This window comes from Bactrocera oleae, chromosome 5, assembly GCF_042242935.1.
Source record: "Bactrocera oleae isolate idBacOlea1 chromosome 5, idBacOlea1, whole genome shotgun sequence".
Classification (NCBI taxonomy): Eukaryota; Metazoa; Arthropoda; class Insecta; order Diptera; family Tephritidae; genus Bactrocera; species Bactrocera oleae.
Genome location: NC_091539.1, coordinates 13,192,557 through 13,210,557, shown reverse-complemented (window position 1 = coordinate 13,210,557; position 18,001 = coordinate 13,192,557). Strand labels below are relative to the sequence as shown.

Sequence of the window (18,001 nt, the reverse complement as noted above, 5' to 3'; positions counted from 1 at the left end):
TCAATACTTAGAATAGTGATTTAAGCCCGATAGCTTTCAATTATTGAATTTGTTTAATAATTTTTAATTGAAAATTAATACTATGATGCATCATCTTGCGAAACATTTGCTCAAATATATTTAAATTTTGCATTTTCTTTTATTCTTTACAGTTTTTATTAGTGATATTGAACGACGACAACAAATCCCTCCGTTCATATATCTTTTTGGTAGAATTTCAATCTGGCCGTTCCAGTCGTTTCAATTCCAAAGCGTCAAAACCTACCCGATCCAGTCAACTGTCAAAGTCGGGTAGGTGCTTTGCTCTCTCATTTCTAATGACAGGATCTTTATCTCTGCTGACAACTAACATATGTCATACTGCATTGGTTCTTCGTGACTTTTTTGCCAAAAACTCGACTCATGTCACACTGTTTTCGCCTGATTTGGCTCTGTGGAACTTCTGGCTATTCAACAAACTCAAAATGCGGGAACGCCGTTTTAACACGATTGATGAGATAAAAGCCGAATCGAAGAAGTTCTTGAAGGCTATACCGGAAAAAGACTATTCCGTCTGTTGGACGGGGCTTACTTTGAAGGGGATGAAATTTATTTTGACGAATAACTAAAGAATTAACATTTTATGTTTTTTGTTTAAATTCACTTTAAATTTCGCTGATAATATCATATGGTGTATGTTTGGTTGTTATTGCCTAGATAATATATATTATATTTGTATAAAATCCAAATCCATTATTCAAAATGCCTCTCATTGAAATGAATTAGAGCACAATGTAGTTGAATTCAAATCATTTAAAGCTCACATGCTAAATACAAATTTCTGAATCGTGCATCTAAGCCAGTTTTCTGCAACAAAAGTGTGTTGAGAATGGAAATTATTTCATTGATCGAAAAAACGTTTTAGCAAATGCCGAAAAAAAGTTAAAAAAAAAAAAAAATCATTTAATTTGATTTTTAGATGACACAGGAATTAACGCACAGAAACGAAAAACAAACAAAAAAATGATATAAAAAAATAAATATAATCTCGCTAATTTTAGCATGCTGATCAACGCTGGCGATCAAAAGAATTTACGCGCTCGACTGGCTACCAGTCACAAAAAATTTAATAACAAGAAAAAACGTTAACTTCGGTTGCACCGAAACTATAATACCCTTCATAAATATAAAGGCTCTTTACAAGGACTTGATTCCGATCGTTCAACCATATGATATAGTCAGCCCATCTATACAAGACGGACATGGCTAAATCAACCCAGCTCATCATGCTGTTCATTTATGTATACAGTTTGTAGGGTCTCCGACGTTTCCTTCTGGGTGTTACAAACTCTGTTCAGGGTATAAAAATAAAAAGTAAACCACACAAAAAGAAAACAACAATAACCAAATTTAAAATTCTCAACAATGAAATCAACGTATCTAATTACGATCATTTACGTTCAAAATATAAAAAGCATACGGAATTCGATAAAACACCGCATGCTAAATTAGTTTGTTTTTGCTTTTATTGTTGCTTAACGCATGCGATTATCGCCGGAACAGGTTGTGGCGCGCAGGCGTGTAGTCTGACAAAAAATATACAGTGAATGTAAAAACAACAATATGTCAGGGACGCGCATTTAATATATTTATTTACGGTTTACGAGCATTTATATTTGTCGAAAATGTTTATAAATATTTATGGCGTTTTAAGACGCCGCTTTTTGAGAAACAACAGCACTTTTTTAATTTATTGCCGCAAATATAATATTTGGAGTGATATTAAGAACAAAATAATTTATGTTCCGTTTCTTTGAAAATCCTTTCCACTGTTTAAAATTAATAAAAGCGTTGCCATATGTAGTTAATTAATAAATCAAAAATTAGTCTAAAACTATACAAGCTACACATATGTATCTAAGAGAAAGTATACAAAAATGTTTTTTAAAAAAAAATTTTTTTTAGACTTTCCAACTGTCAAAATTACTTTTTGGAAAATATAAAATGTTGGAAATTGGCAATCTGGCGTGCTTAACTAAAAACTAAGAGGTATACGAAATTTTGATTTTGTTATACAAAGAAACATGGTTGCCACCTTCCTTCAATTTTGAATAAAATATTTTCTAAAAATTTCAGAAATCAAATACATATACTAAATAAATAGTATTTAAGACTGTACCTTAAGTCTGATTTCATGACATTGCTAGATTATTAAAAACGAATTATTTAAATAAGAAATTAGTATAAAACTATAAAAGTTATATACAATTTGAGTATATAAGAGAAGGTATATCAAAAACTTAAAAACAAAATATATATATACCATATATTATATAGAGTTGCCAACTGTTTACAATATGCTTGAAAAAAATAAAAAGTTCGACAAGGACAAAGAAATCTTTAATATTTAAAATTTTTATTATTTTTATTGTGTTTAAAAATGTTTAAAATAATTTAATTTTCTTTTGTCGTAGTTGTTTGTGTCACCTAAAACTAATCGAGATAGATATACTTGTAGGGTTATATATATAACTATGACGAGACGAGTTGAGATCCGGATATCTGTCTGTCCATCCGTCTATCTGCCTGTGCAAGCTGTAACTTGTGAGATATCCCAATGAAAGCACAAAACGCCATTAATCGAAAAACTGTTCTTGCCCCCAGGTACAGAATGTATGGACCTCAATTCCTATTGCCGAATTTTTATTGAAAATATCTGTCAGTCTGTGGGATATATTATCAAAATTCAGAGAGAATCTTTATCTGACATTAATATAATATATCAATATACCCGTGTGCCAAAAATGGGTTCAATCAGATCAATAATTCCCTTAGTCCCCATATATCTAATAGAAACATTTTCGAACTTCTGGCTAACTTTATACCGAAAATATCAATATGCAAGCGTGTTTTTATTATAACAATTTATCTTTGTGCATAAAATAGAAAAAATCGGTTTAGAACTAGTCCTAGCCGCCATATAACCAATATCACGATTTTAAAACATCGAGCTGATTCTATTCGGCATAATATTATATATTTGTGATGGCATGTAAAGTCCCTGAATGAGACTCAGAGATCATCTCTTTCAATGGTAATTGCAAAAATGGAAAAAAGCTCTTTCATATACCAAATACGAGTATAAGATTTTCAAACTTCTGATTGACTTTATACTGTATATATCAGTCGATATGTAAGATATATGAACAATATTAACTGAAAAGAATAACATTGGACGTACCATAGTTTAATGCCGAAAATTTGTGATATTGATCTAGGAATTACCCAAACCCTCTTATAGTGCTTATAACGATGTTCGTTATTCTAATAAGCTGAATATGTCGGTCAGTTTATGAGTTATACTATTTTTATAAAATTAGTTAATTGAAGTAATTTCTCCGTATTTGATCTTTGCAAGTTGCAAGAGTATGAAATGTTCAGTTACACCTGAACTTAGCACTTTCTTACTTGTAAATTTTTTAATTACATTTGTTGTATTTTTTTTTTTTTTGCATTGGGTAAAATTTATTTTAATTTTTTTGAAATTAAATTTAACTTATTTTCTAGCTTTTTTTTATTAATTAATTATTATTTTTTAATTATTCTATTGTTTTGCTTACTGTAAGTTATATGGACTTTTTTTCTATTGTAATTTTTTGTTAACATTTTCAAAGCATGAAAATCCAAGCTTAAAAACAAACAATCCCCGAAATAATCGAAATTGAGCAATATGATAACTGTGAAAATAAAAAACATGAGAAATATTCGAATTAACAAAACAAACAGAAAACTCAATTAGTTGTGAGTGGCAAAAGTGGAAAAGACAAAATTAAAAAAATATGAAAAACCGATTAAAGTGATAATCCACCGAAATGAAGCGACAGCAAATAAAAATCATCAAAAATTAATTTTTTACGAAGTTATGTGCAAACAAGGAAATCTCAATTTTGATCATAACGAGGAAAGCACAAAAATTACAAAAACAAAATTCAAATAAAACAAAATAAAATCAACAACAAATCACCTGTCCGGCAAACTGCTTGTATATATGAGTGTGTGTGTGTAAACATAACGTTATTACCTTTCACCGGCAACAAACATTTATTGTTGTTGTTTTACTACTTTTTACAACGAAATCAATTTGCAGAAACCAAATAAACCAGCAAACGCGAGCCACACACTGGATTAACATATAGAAATAAAACCGTACATATGTGTTTGTGTAAGGGTGTGTACGTGTGTGTTCCTCGGCAGCTTACTCACTCATCGGCCAAGTGAAGCGCACCAACCAATTCGCTTATTTAATACATTCCGATCAAACCGTACAACACCAACTGGTCAAGCGTAATCAGTTGATGCTTGAGAAAAACAACAACAACAATTATTATTGTAAAAGAAGTAAAGAAAAGAAAAAAATAAGCAGCAGTTACTTGGCGTATTTGCATGGATTAATTTGGCTAACACAACCCACAACACTCGTAACGGTGTTTTTAACAAGCAAACGTACACCAACTAACACACACACACACAAGCATTCGAAATTAATTTGAAAAGTGTGTGTGTTTGTGTTTTAGCCACACTCTCGTGGCATTAGATGGCCAGCGGGCCCAGGTATCCACCGCTTGTAGCGAGTGTGCTTACTAGCAGTTAGTTGCTAGCTGTTGTTGTTGTTCTTGTAAGCAGCTGTTTGTGTGATTTCAACAAATTAAATGTCAACACCAAGAAAATATTGAGTAACACATATATAGAAAAAAGGTAAATAAGTGCAATAACAAAAGCGTACAACAACAACAACAGACAAAATGGTGAATGCCGTAATGGATGCAATAGCGGTAGGTTTATTAAATATTTTTATTGTACATAAAATTTATGGATAAAATTATTGAAAAATTTGCAAATTTATTTGCTAAGCTGCACATTGTTGGCGATAAAACACATAACGGTTTTATTAGCAACGGACTTATTATACTTGTATGTACAGATATGTAGACTTGTATGTATGTATAATTATGGCAGCTTTATGCTGTTCGATCTAAACAATTTGTTGGGAGATAATATCATTGGCTTGATCAATAATTCACGCCAAATTTCGTGAAGATCTCTTGCCAAATGAAAAAGTTTCTTATACAAAAACTAGAATTTAATCCTCCAGTTTGTATGGCTGCTATATGCTACAGTGATCCGATCCGAAAAATTTGTTGGGATATTATAACGTTGTCTATGATATATTTTTTAACCCAAATTTCGTGAAAATATCTCATCAAATAAATAAGTTTTTCATACAAAAACTTCATTTGTTTGTTCATTTTGTACGGCAGCTATATGCTTTAGTCCGATATCGGCGAATCCGACAAATCAGCAGCTACTTGTAGACTAGTACGCGTATATACAGACAGACGGATATGGCTAAATCGACTCAGCATGTCATTCTCCGACGTTTTTCTTCTGGTAATTCAAACTTCGTGGCAAACTTAATACTCTCTTCAGGGTTTAATAATGAAACATATTTCGTTCTGGACAAATAAACCTTTATAGGTATTTCGGGTAGAAAAAAAAGTTCTTATAGACATCACAAATATTTCGGAGTCGAGGTCCAGAATCGCCAGACCGCACCTGACGGCACTTTGCCCATCTTTAGGCCCACTAGCTCCCAGCAGGTAACCAAATTAAGCCCTATCCAGCTACTCAGTGGATTTGGTAAAAAAAACTGATTTTTTTCCACCCCTGCTGCCCAATGTCTCATAAGTTGAAATAATGAGAGTCATGTGAGATATCCCGTCTCAACCGGCTGAAGGCTGGGCATTCACAAAGATAATGTTCCAGCGTCTCATCATCCTCCGTGTATGCTTTGCATTCCACCGAATCCAGTTTTACAATTTTCTAAAGGTGGAATTTCAAAGTGAGGAATAACCTAAATCACTGGTCGAAAAAGCTTTGATTGCTTTTGATGCTTTGATTTTGAGTATTCTCATGGCGAATTTGACGGCTCTTTAAACTTTCATTTGGCCATATGAGCTGTCACAGTAGAGCAGAGCAGAATGAATTAAGTAAAGTGAGCAAAGATTGCTTGCATTGAATTTTAAGGCTTCCTTTGTGTCTGCCAAGTTTCTCTGTGAAATAATATGTGCTTCGACAATTCATTCCGAGCCTGATTTGCTAAGATTCTTCACAATGGCCCTTTTTTATAGAATCTCAATCATATACTAGTAACGACTGGCCTCTTTTTCGGAAGTCTGTACCACAAACCAACGAGTATTAGTCATCACTTAAACTACTCGGCTACTGCATTTATATCAACTTTCATATGTATTTTATAAGCTGCGCTCAAAGTAGATTTCGTCATGTAGAATTCATGCCACAATCTTCATTTGAAACAAAGCAATAAGACCCGAAATCAAGCACTCATACTTGCTGCGCACTTGCTGTACTTTTTCTCATTACACCACTTGATTACTTGATTACCAAGTCAATGAATTCATCCTCCACACTTATATTTACATAAATATATATACTCATATGAGTACTCATTTGCTCATTCATAAAACCACACCATTTGGCATCATTGTGCGGCCAATTGACATGTCCGGCCTGAGGCTTAACCGTCGCCTCGCGTCTTATTCGTAGTTTCGGCTATGAAATTATGTCAGCGTTCAATTTCACTTTGACAGTTTTGCTGCCACGCTATTAAAATGGCATAAATTTCACGCCTCTGAGTTGCCAACTCAAATTTAAGCACTGGAAATTCAAGCGATTTGTCGAGCAACTCATTTTGGAATCGTTGCGGCAGCCACGTTATTGCTTTTTAATGCCGTTTTTATTGTTATTTTTCGTTTTCCATTTCTCAGCTTGCCACCTGCCCTAATTTAGTTAGCGATTGTAACGCATAGTCTGCACTTTTGTGCTTCGCTGCGGTCATTCAATATTTATGACCCATAAATCTTGTTCCCCAAAACTTTATTTCATTTCCATTTTATTGACAACTTCTTTGGTCTTGCCATACGCTATAGTTGCAATAATTGGATAATTGAGTCAGAAATTAGTTCCGCTTCCTTTGCTCTGTTTGCTTTTTTCATTCCACATTGAATAGAAATACTTCAGTTTTCTGACAGTTCAATGTCGCGCTTATAGCTCATAGTGAGCACCACATATTATTTGAGAGAAACTCTCATGACAAGCGCAACATGACAGCTGAAAGAGTGATTTCAAAAATGAACTTTAGTATTTAATGACAATTCGAATATAGCTTAATAAGGTGTCGAAAGCTTTCATCAGAGCAGCAGGCTGCTTAATGGGCTTTAAATTAAAAGTATTTTAGATCGTACATTCTCTTATCTTCTTTGCCTCTATAATTTTCTTCAACCTAAAAAGAGACTTTGGTCTGAGGTATACCACCCAAAAAACAACTGCAGTTGACAGGATCTACTTAAAAACTGTGAAAACCACTTAATAAAACCGCATATAAGCAAAATTTTTGCGTTGGTTACTCTCATTAGCAGTGCTTAGTCTTAGAGTAAAAACGGAAAACCTTTATTGAGTACTGAGTGATTGAAATCCTTGTTTTTACTGTAGGGACAGAAACATCTTCATATGGTTTTTGAAGATCTGCCGAGTTAACAGTCATTAGCTGGAAAAAACTATTCCGGTTACGTAGACACGACTGTCGTGGTAATGAATTATCAAAACTGTCCGTATTATTTTGACTATCTTATATTAGTTTATTTTAAGCCACCTGTGAGTCACACTATCTCTTATGAATTATACCATTTAGATCAGGAGAAATACAGGATTAAAATCATTCAACTTCATACAGAATTGGTGGGAAAGCTATTGCCGAAGAGATACATAAAATTCTTGTGTCTGCCGCAGGTCAGATAACTGTGTTTAAAGTGCTTAAGTACAGTTATTTCAAGCTCACAATGAAGAATGCGTCCTTGTAGAGCCTGCTTTGATATCTTCAGTGCACTTGTTTTTGTCTTAACCAAAACTTTAAATTTGATGCCGAGTCAAAGTAGATCTTAGATACTCTTATAGCCTGACTTAATGTATTGAACCTTTCACCAAAACCTGTATTCGGACTCTATGAAACCGTAGTTGGCCCAATAATTTTTAATGGGGTCATTGTTTCGTGGAAGGCGCTCTGAAAAATCGATCAACTACCTTGAGCGTGTTCAAAGAGCACCACTCAACAATGGCACTCATTGCCATTCTACTCGTTGCATCTGTAAACACAGCTGGAAGGTGGTTTTTGGCGAAGGTTGCTCTTAAACTTAGGAAAGCTGGGTGAGGGAGGGGTTCCAAGAAGGGACACACTGAAATTTACTACTTTGATTGCATTCCTGAGTGTCGAGATCAATGCATCGCAGAACCTTTTTCTGGCTGTTCTTTTTCTGCTCACACACGGGCGAAGCAATTAGAGAAGAGGTGCAGTGAGCCTTTTCACTAATGGATCGACGTTAAGATGGAGGGTAGGAGGTGGAGTCTTCTGTTGGGAGCCCTCCATCAATTCTAACTTTAGGTTGTCAGCCCACTGTATGGCTTAGAAGTTCCACTTCCGATCTATTATAATCTGGTGATCTATTTTTAGCTGTTTTTGTGTAACAAAGGACCAAAGCTAGTTGTCAAAGTGGGATCAATCGAGTAGGATCAACCCTATGAGCTAACCTAACCTATCCTTCTATATTGACAAGGTCTCTGGGCTTTACTTCTTTCGGAGATCACAACCAAACCACAATCGAAAATTAACTTCGTTCAGTGTTGACTAGAAGATATCAAAAAGTCAGTATGTTGTTCTTAATTTAGTCAACTTAAGAAACTCAAATTAATTCTTAAATTATAAAGAATTAAACTGAAATTCATGGTATATAGTCAGATTTTTGATATCAGTGCATAAAGTATATGTTATTCTGATAGCAAAAACGCGCATAGATTTCATTCAAGATTCTCATTGTTAAACTGTCGATGGCTGATTTACATCATCGATTTCTATATTTATTGAACTACAACTTAACGAGTATCTAAAATATCTAACTCAAGCATCATTTAGGATGTCAAGCCTTCTGCATCACCAACAAAGTCTACGCTATGAACCGTTACAGTAGACTTAAATCGAAAACCGCGTACATATGTACACATATTTTTCATTAATTACGTAAGCATTTGTTCATATGCTTTCGCAGAGATATATTTGCCTCGAAGTATTATCTTGGCAATAATCGCATATCACACACAAAACGAAACACTTTTTCCCGAACTCCTCACAAGTAAACCGCAAGAATTTCAAAACATTTAAACCTAACCAAATCTAATTGCCAACGAAATTTTGTCTCCACGGCAAACAAGCAACTAAGCTTATTAAATTCAGGACACAAAGGAATTTCTTGTTATTTTTTTCTAATTCTGGCAATGCGAAGACGGCAATGAGGCTGCTAAAATAACCAGAAACTTCCAATGAAAGGCAGCGCAAAATGTTTTGAAGACCAAAAACCCGGCAAGAAAACGATGAAAGGCTCATATTACTTACCGTTAGAGCGTTAGTAAGGAGAGGAGAAGCGAAGTGGTACCGCTTGTTTCTAAGACGCCAGACACACGCAAGGATTTTCAAAAACACTTCAACGGGATTAATTTGAAAGTTTGTTGAAAATGTTTTCGACTTCCAGCGTTCGCACTCGTTCCCACACGCGCAGTCACTACACATATATCTAGAGAGAGGCGGGAGTGAGAGAATGTGCGCGTCACCAAACGCTGTGGTTACACTTCGGCTGAATCCTTGCCAGTGGTAACGGTAGTTGGTGGAGGTGTGGCATGCCATAGCAACCGCTATGAGCTGCACGGAGACAATGCCCAAATATGAGCGCATCTAAGCAGCGCCGCGTGGAGCTTACATTTTGCTCTACGCATTATGATATACGACCATCGCATGCGGTGGGAGCCTGAATGCTTTCGGATGGTGTGAGCATGCTTTTTGTTTTTAGAAAATAGAAATAAATTCCGTTGAGATTATATTTATGAATTATGAGTTGAGTTATTGAAAAACGCGAGCGCACGCAATGCTTTTCGGTGAACAATAAATAAATTTTTGTGAATCCATGGAGGTGTGCATGTGAGTGGGAGTGCTTAGACAACTACATTACATTCGTGAGATGTCATTGGAAGTCAGGGAAGTAGAAAATATATAAAGTTTCTATAATTTGATGAATGTAACTATATATATTAAAAAGCTTATTATTGGTTGGGGTTTATTCTTCCGCCCAAATTAAAAACTATCGGTGATCGACTTCTTTTTATACCCTGAACAAAGTATACCTAATAAGTTTGCACGAAGTTTGTAGCATCCAGAAGGAAACATCGGAGACCCTATAAAATATATATGTATATAAATTGTTAGCATGGCCAGTTGAGTCGATTTAGCCATGTACAATTGTCTGTCTGTCTGTCCGTATATATGCGAGCTAGTCCAACTAAGATATCTTCAAGAAATTTGCCATACAAACTGCACGATCAAAATTAAAAGCTTGTTAGAAAACTTGAACCTGTGAAGGTTTTTATAGCTTAGTTAAGGTTTTTTCGTTTTAAATAGTTTTAACGCCGGAAGAAACAAAACCAACTGGTAATTATTCTTCCGGCCAAATTAAGTTTTGTTGGGTTGAGCTCTTTTTTCCATTAAAAACTTAAGACAATGAATGTTAATTTAATGATTGAAAGTTTAGACGAAGCTAGGTTAATAATAATTTTAGCACGAGGCATTTACATCAACTCGCTACCCCTGACTTTCATTATTAGACCAGCAAGGGATCGCTACTGTTATATAAAATATTTTATACGGAAATAGATCTGGCTACTATATACTTTCGATCCTGTTTACCGATGCCAGTACTCTCAAAAAAATATGCTTCTTAGCATTTGAATATTTCTAAAAGTTACCTTTTGTTAACGGAAAATATTTATGGACGCCTAAAATGAAGTCAACTTTAGAAAATAAATATACGGCTACACAGCATGTAGAAAGCTTCATGGAGCAAACAAACGTGACTGTAACACTACTAAAGCGCCACTAAAATAATATCACACCGAAAACGTATGTACTTGTAACAGATAAACTCGACTGAACATAAAAGTGGCAACGGCGACCAACTAAAGTGGCAACCATTCACCTACTCGCGATTGCCAATAAAACTGTAGCGTTCTTTATTGTTTGTTAGGCGCAGTAAAATTCAAATTATTATTATTGCAAAAGCCCATTTGAGCCAACTACGTGTATTAAATGTATTTCGATGTAAATTTATTTAGTGAGCGAAGTGAATGAGTTTTTCAATTGGCTGTACGTGGTGTCCAATTCGGCTCAAGTGATAGAAATGTATGTGTGTACATTATATAAAAATCAAAGCCTGTAATAAAATCGCAATAAATAGCAATTGCATTTACAGTTGTTATAGAGTTTGATGACTGTGTTAAATAAATTTTACTGAAAGTGCAAATAAATATTTCTTTTTCGAAAATAAATTTTACTATACCAGAAAAGGTTAGGTTGGTCTGGTTGGCTAATAAGCCTCGCATAGACCAGTTTTGGTCCTTAGCGATGCAAGATGGAGTGCCGTCACGTAGTCCAGGAGTAGCAGTCACCTTTTTGGACTTTAGGACACTATCTCATTGCCCTCGATTCCTTTGTGACCTAGCACCTAGTAGAAGTTAAGAAGCTTGTTTCTTTCAACTCTCTCCACTGCTGCCCTGGTTACCAAGACACTTTTGGTCGTTAAGCGAAACGAGGTAATTGCCTTGATTGCTGCTTGGCTGTCCACGTATACAAGCTCGTTTATTATCAATCGAGTTACTGCTTGAAATATACCGCATGCAGAATTGCTCTTATTACAAGTATGTATGTTTTAACCTTCTCTTGCTTTATTGGGCCATTTGTTCCTCTTTGTTACTCTTTTTCTTGCTTATATTTCCTATATATTTTTAAAACATTCTATGCCTAGCTATAAAAATATCAACTTTAATCCCAAAAGCCTCGTACTTAAATCCAAAAAGATGTAAACTTTTGCAAAAAACTTTTACGAAACACCTCAGCAACGAACTGCGGCTAGCCTTCGTTCGATTTCAGCAACTAAAAGTATAGTGAGCACTTAATGCCTTAGAGCTGAACATCGGAACACTGTTTAATTATGCGTAATTATGTTGCTGCCTTTTTCTCACATGAGACATAAGAGAGAGAGAAAATAGTCCCTTCAAAAATATAAGTATATAATCTAAATGCCGACCGCCAGAATAAAGTTCTTGAACCTGACCAGATTTTCACATGAATATTTGAAATCAATACATCGATTAATTTAAGATGATATTAGTCGGCTTTGATTCGCCAGTTCTCTCCTAATTACATTTGAGCTCTTTGAGCAAACAATTGTTGTAGATCACCTCCGGGAGGAACCATCTCCAATCTCCCCCTCTCTGCATTACGGGCCTCAACTAACTTATGACGTTGAATTCAATATTCTCATAATAATATTATATTTTGAAATAATTGCTATTGGAATTTATTTGAATAATATTGTTTTATATTTATTTATACCAGTTTCGAAAATAAATTTTACTATACCAGAAAAGGTTAGGTTGGTCTGGTTGGCTAATAAGCCTCGCATAGACCAGTTTTGGTCCTTAGCGATGCAAGATGGAGTGCCGTCACGTAGTCCAGGAGTAGCAGTCACCTTTTTGGACTTTAGGACACTATCTCATTGCCCTCGATTCCTTTGTGACCTAGCACCTAGTAGAAGTTAAGAAGCTTGTTTCTTTCAACTCTCTCCACTGCTGCCCTGGTTACCAAGACACTTTTGGTCGTTAAGCGAAACGAGGTAATTGCCTTGATTGCTGCTTGGCTGTCCACGTATACAAGCTCGTTTATTATCAATCGAGTTACTGCTTGATATATACCGCATGCAGAATTGCTCTTATTACAAGTATGTATGTTTTAACCTTCTCTTGCTTTATTGGGCCATTTGTTCCTCTTTGTTACTCTTTTTCTTGCTTATATTTCCTATATATTTTTAAAACATTCTATGCCTAGCTATAAAAATATCAACTTTAATCCCAAAAGCCTCGTACTTAAATCCAAAAAGATGTAAACTTTTGCAAAAAACTTTTACGAAACACCTCAGCAACGAACTGCGGCTAGCCTTCGTTCGATTTCAGCAACTAAAAGTATAGTGAGCACTTAATGCCTTAGAGCTGAACATCGGAACACTGTTTAATTATGCGTAATTATGTTGCTGCCTTTTTCTCACATGAGACATAAGAGAGAGAGAAAATAGTCCCTTCAAAAATATAAGTATATAATCTAAATGCCGACCGCCAGAATAAAGTTCTTGAACCTGACCAGATTTTCACATGAATATTTGAAATCAATACATCGATTAATTTAAGATGATATTAGTCGGCTTTGATTCGCCAGTTCTCTCCTAATTACATTTGAGCTCTTTGAGCAAACAATTGTTGTAGATCACCTCCGGGAGGAACCATCTCCAATCTCCCCCTCTCTGCATTACGGGCCTCAACTAACTTATGACGTTGAATTCAATATTCTCATAATAATATTATATTTTGAAATAATTGCTATTGGAATTTATTTGAATAATATTGTTTTATATTTATTTATACCAGTTTCCACTGTTTGGCATTATTTTATACCAGTTTTTAAAAGGGGTATGCCACTTTATTTGAGTTGTACTGTTGGTTTTTATTATTATAGTATATAATTATACAAGTTTATTCTATTTGATTATGCCATTTTATTATTTATAATAGTAGTTTGTTCGATTCGCTACTCTCATAAATATGTTACTTGAGATCTATTTGATTATATCATACTATTTTATTTATATATATTTTATTTGTATGACCGATTCACCACGCCCACAAGGTTGTATATATGTTATTTCAGTACCAGATGTTTGTATTTATTTGCTTTTATACCATTTGCTTATGCCAGATGTTTACTACTAGTATGCCACTGTATTTTATTTATACCAGTAGTCATAAATATGATAATTTAGATCCATTTGATTTACACAGGCTCAAATTTTTTGTATGCCATTATATTTTCTTTATACCAGTAGTTTGTTCGATTCACTTCTCCCATAAATATACGATACTTTAGAGGATGGCATAATTGGCATTGCAGTTTTATTCGCTTATACAAGGTGCTTTCCAAAGTAAACAGGACATTTAAAAAAAAAGACAGAAAAAATGGTTTTATCGGCAAAATCAATTAATTTTATTCAAAATAGTCTCCTTCTGTTTTAATACAGCTTTTTGCACGGTCCAAAAGCATGTCGAACGAGTGTTTTAGCTCGTTGCCCGGTACGACCGCCAGTATGCCGGTGCAAGCCTTTTGAATGGCCTCCACGTCTGCATAACGATTTCCTTTCATCGGCAAATGCATTTTTCCGAAAAGGTAGAAGTCGCACGGTACCATATCAGGTGAATACGGGTAGTAGTTGATTGTTAAAATGTGATTTTTGGTCAAATAATCGGCCACAAGCGTCGATCGATGAGACGGCGCATTATCGTGCAACAAACGCCATCTTCGCGATATTCGGGCCGAACACGTCCAATACGGCGCACCAAACGCTTCAAAACTCCAAGGGAGAGTACAGCATTAATGTTTTGGCCGGGTGGAACAAATTCTTTGTGGACAATACTCTTGGAATCATAAAAACAAATCAGCATTGTCTTCACTTTTGACTTCTCCAGGCGCGATTTTTTGGGTTTCGGCTCATTTATGTCCTCACGACCACTTTGAAAACGTTGAAACCACTCGTGCACTCTGCTACGGGATAGGCAATCATCACCATAAACTTGTTTCATTAAATAAAACGTTTCGGTAAAAGTTTTACCAATTTTAAAAGAAAATTTAATGTTGGCTCTTTGTTCGAAGCTCATTTTCGCACCGATGACAAAAACATACTGACACTTAAAACGCAATAACTTCACTTCCAATAGATGAAATGTCATGAAATTTTTACTGGAAGTCGATAAAGGATAGCAGATTCTAACGCACTAGTCGACATATAGATGGCGCCACTAGAGTGTACTTTGTTACTTTTTTACTGTTTACTTTGGAACGCACCTTGTACATATATACTTGTAATACACATATATAATTATATGATATACATATGTAGGCCATGTACATTCAAAAATTGTCGAAGACATGTTGTCACCACTTTGTTTCGGAAGTGCTTGTGTATATCACCAATACCTGCATATCAGAGTACTATATGTACTTACCCACATACATATGTATGTATGTATATCTAAATAGTGCATTTTTATCAGAACACCCAAACCAAAATTGCAAATAACAACACTTTTTTCGTGAAGGCGTGTATTAACAAGAAATAAATAAACATCAATGAAAAATTGCTTGTAGTTGAATGGAAAACACGAACTCAAATTAGTGCCGAGCGTAGGCGATGACTCGAAGCTAAAAACAGCTGCCTGCTCTTTTAAACTTTTTTCGTTTTTTTTTGCAAGTTTTTTGTTTACGTTCACATGTGTGAATATATTTATAAATATTGTGCCGTTATATGATATTATTTGCATGGCGTAAATTGCGAGTTTTGATAAAAAAAAGTTTAGAAAAAAATTCAGAAAAACAAATATTTACTGAATTTAAATTTTTGTAGTAATATTATTATAACAATTTTTTTAAGAGCGCTACAAGGTTGTGGGAACAAAAAAGTGGAACTATTCTTCATTTGCATATGCATATATTTTTTAGAAGTACTATATATTATAAGCGATAGTATATTATATTTTTATATTTCTAAAAATTTAATTCTGCTGTATATAAGTCACTTGCAAGAAATTATAAACATTAGAAAGCCTAAAGACGAGCTCAACTATTTTAGAATGCTATAGAATGACGTATACATAAAATAATTCATTGCAACTTTTGTCATAGGCCATAGGCCATTTAGCAGAAACTAGCTATCCATGTAAAAAACACATTCTCAAAGTGCAAATAAACGCTCAATAGATAGTTTTTAGATCGAAATTTAGTCGTTCGAAATGATTTAGACCTCTATACCTTAAATTAAGTGTGTACTTTGAGATTACGGAATATTTTCTTTTCTTTGTTTCACTGAGTTTAACTTCATTGGCTCTAATATTAAGAACAATGTTGCATGTGGTGACATTTAAATAGTGTTTATGTAATGTAATCTAAAAGATTCATGAAAGATGTAGAATATGTTTAGTTTTCAAACTAGTTTTTCTATTTGCCTAATTTTTCTTTTTCTCAAAACTACAAAAACCTTAGCAGTTATTACCTTATGGGGCACTCTAGTTCAAAAGAGAAATAAATTAAAATGTCATATGGTATCTATACAATATACCTTCACTTTTTTTACTTTAATATATTAAAATTTAAAATCAAAATCTCTAATAATTTTTTAGACACAGCCTCCTAAAGTGTAGCCGCTCAGTTTAATCAGCTTTATCAGTTCATTTTTAAACGCGTTTTTCTGCAAACTTCAGTTTTAAAGTTTGCTTGGGAGATAGGTTGAAAACAATTAATTTGATCATATTAAGCTTTTTTTTGCATGTTCCGCATATAGTTCCCGATACAATAACCCATCAGACCTTAGTTTTAGCGCCGTTGTAGATCACGTGTAACTCAAAAAATATTACTTTTTTTGTGTTGTCCTAAAGTATGTATAAATATACTCGTAACATTTTAAAACAATGGATACAGTAGTATTTTTTAACATTTCCAAAAATCGCCTTTTTAAGGCTGTCACTCTAAGTGTGCTCCTTAAGAGGATCATGTGAACCTTTTTCATCACAAAAGCAACGCATCACCTACGGTCGCTATAAAACCATACTCTGTTTGGTATTAATTTATGGAATACAAAATATCGGATTTTTCTGGAACTTCACACTTTAGAATTTAAAGCTATGTATCGTGCTTTATTATCTCATCTAAGAGCTGAATGCATGTAGGAACACGTTCTGAATGTATGTATGGCGTATCACTTCTGATAAGTTTCTTTCGTCAGCTAGTGAATTGTTGAAGCTTCTTTTGCTGTTTGTGACATGCGTTTTAGTGTTTAAAAAAATTGAGGCTTCCACCAGCTTAAAACTTACTAAAATTACTAATGAATTTTATTTTTAATTCTATGAATATTTATGTCGTAACGCTTGATTTTTCTTTCCGATTTACGACCTTTATGAAAATTTTCAATCAATAAACAAATTTTCTTTAAATTTATTGTTTTTGTATATTTATTTTTCCATAATTTGACTCGGTGGTACTTTTGAATCTGCAATTACGGGATTGATTGTATAATATTCAAGTGCTTCGCCAAAGCAGCGACCAAACAACGGCTTTGACAATTCTAACCAAGTCTAAGAGTATCTTCTGATAAACCATCATTTCAGTCTGGCTTCTTGCTTCAACATTCTCATAGTTCCTTATTTTTTTTTTAACAGGTTTTGAATCGGTTTATAATGCTAGAATATTAAATAAGCTCAAATAACTGTACTATGTGTATACTGAGCAACTCTGATTGACTGTTTTATTTTTTTAGTGAATTTGTGACGTTAAGACTGTAGTGGATTTTTTTTACGCTTCAACGCTTAAGAATTATTTTGGGGAAATATTGTGTATATCTTGGATGCGAACACCTTTTGGGTGGAGCATTAAAACAGAAGCTGCCTTTTAATTCTTGAAAATACCTCACTTAAATTCAGTTACAATTAATTTTAGGTTATAGCAAAACTTAGCTGCAACTAAACTGCAGTTGTTGGGCTCAGAGTGCATTCAAGAGTTTGCCAATAAAATAATATTTACACGCGAACTTCAACGGTTTGCACAGTGCGTAAGTTCTTGCAACTTAAATTTATTTGTTTGTCACATTTTTGCTTTTATTTAATTTTTATACCCTGAACAGGTATGACGTTTTTACACTCAGAAGGAAATGTCAGAGACCCTATAAAATATATATATATATATCAGCATGATGAGCCG

At 34.2% G+C, this 18,001-nt stretch overlaps 1 protein-coding gene across 4 annotated transcripts in view; it reads left to right on the top strand.

Annotated features, from left to right (window-relative positions):
- Positions 1-18,001, top strand: part of spri (Src homology 2 domain-containing protein sprint) — a 444,507-nt gene that overhangs the window by 103,819 nt on the left and 322,687 nt on the right. For 2 of the 4 annotated variants that reach the window (XM_070110331.1, XM_036371167.2), the window contains exon 2: positions 3,654-4,811. The exons of the other annotated variants lie outside the window; for them this stretch is intronic. In XM_070110331.1, coding sequence (XP_069966432.1) covers positions 4,782-4,811 — 30 coding nt within the window. In that variant the 5' untranslated portion in view covers positions 3,654-4,781. The remainder of the gene's footprint in view (positions 1-3,653; positions 4,812-18,001) is intronic. 4 annotated transcript variants of the gene reach the window in all.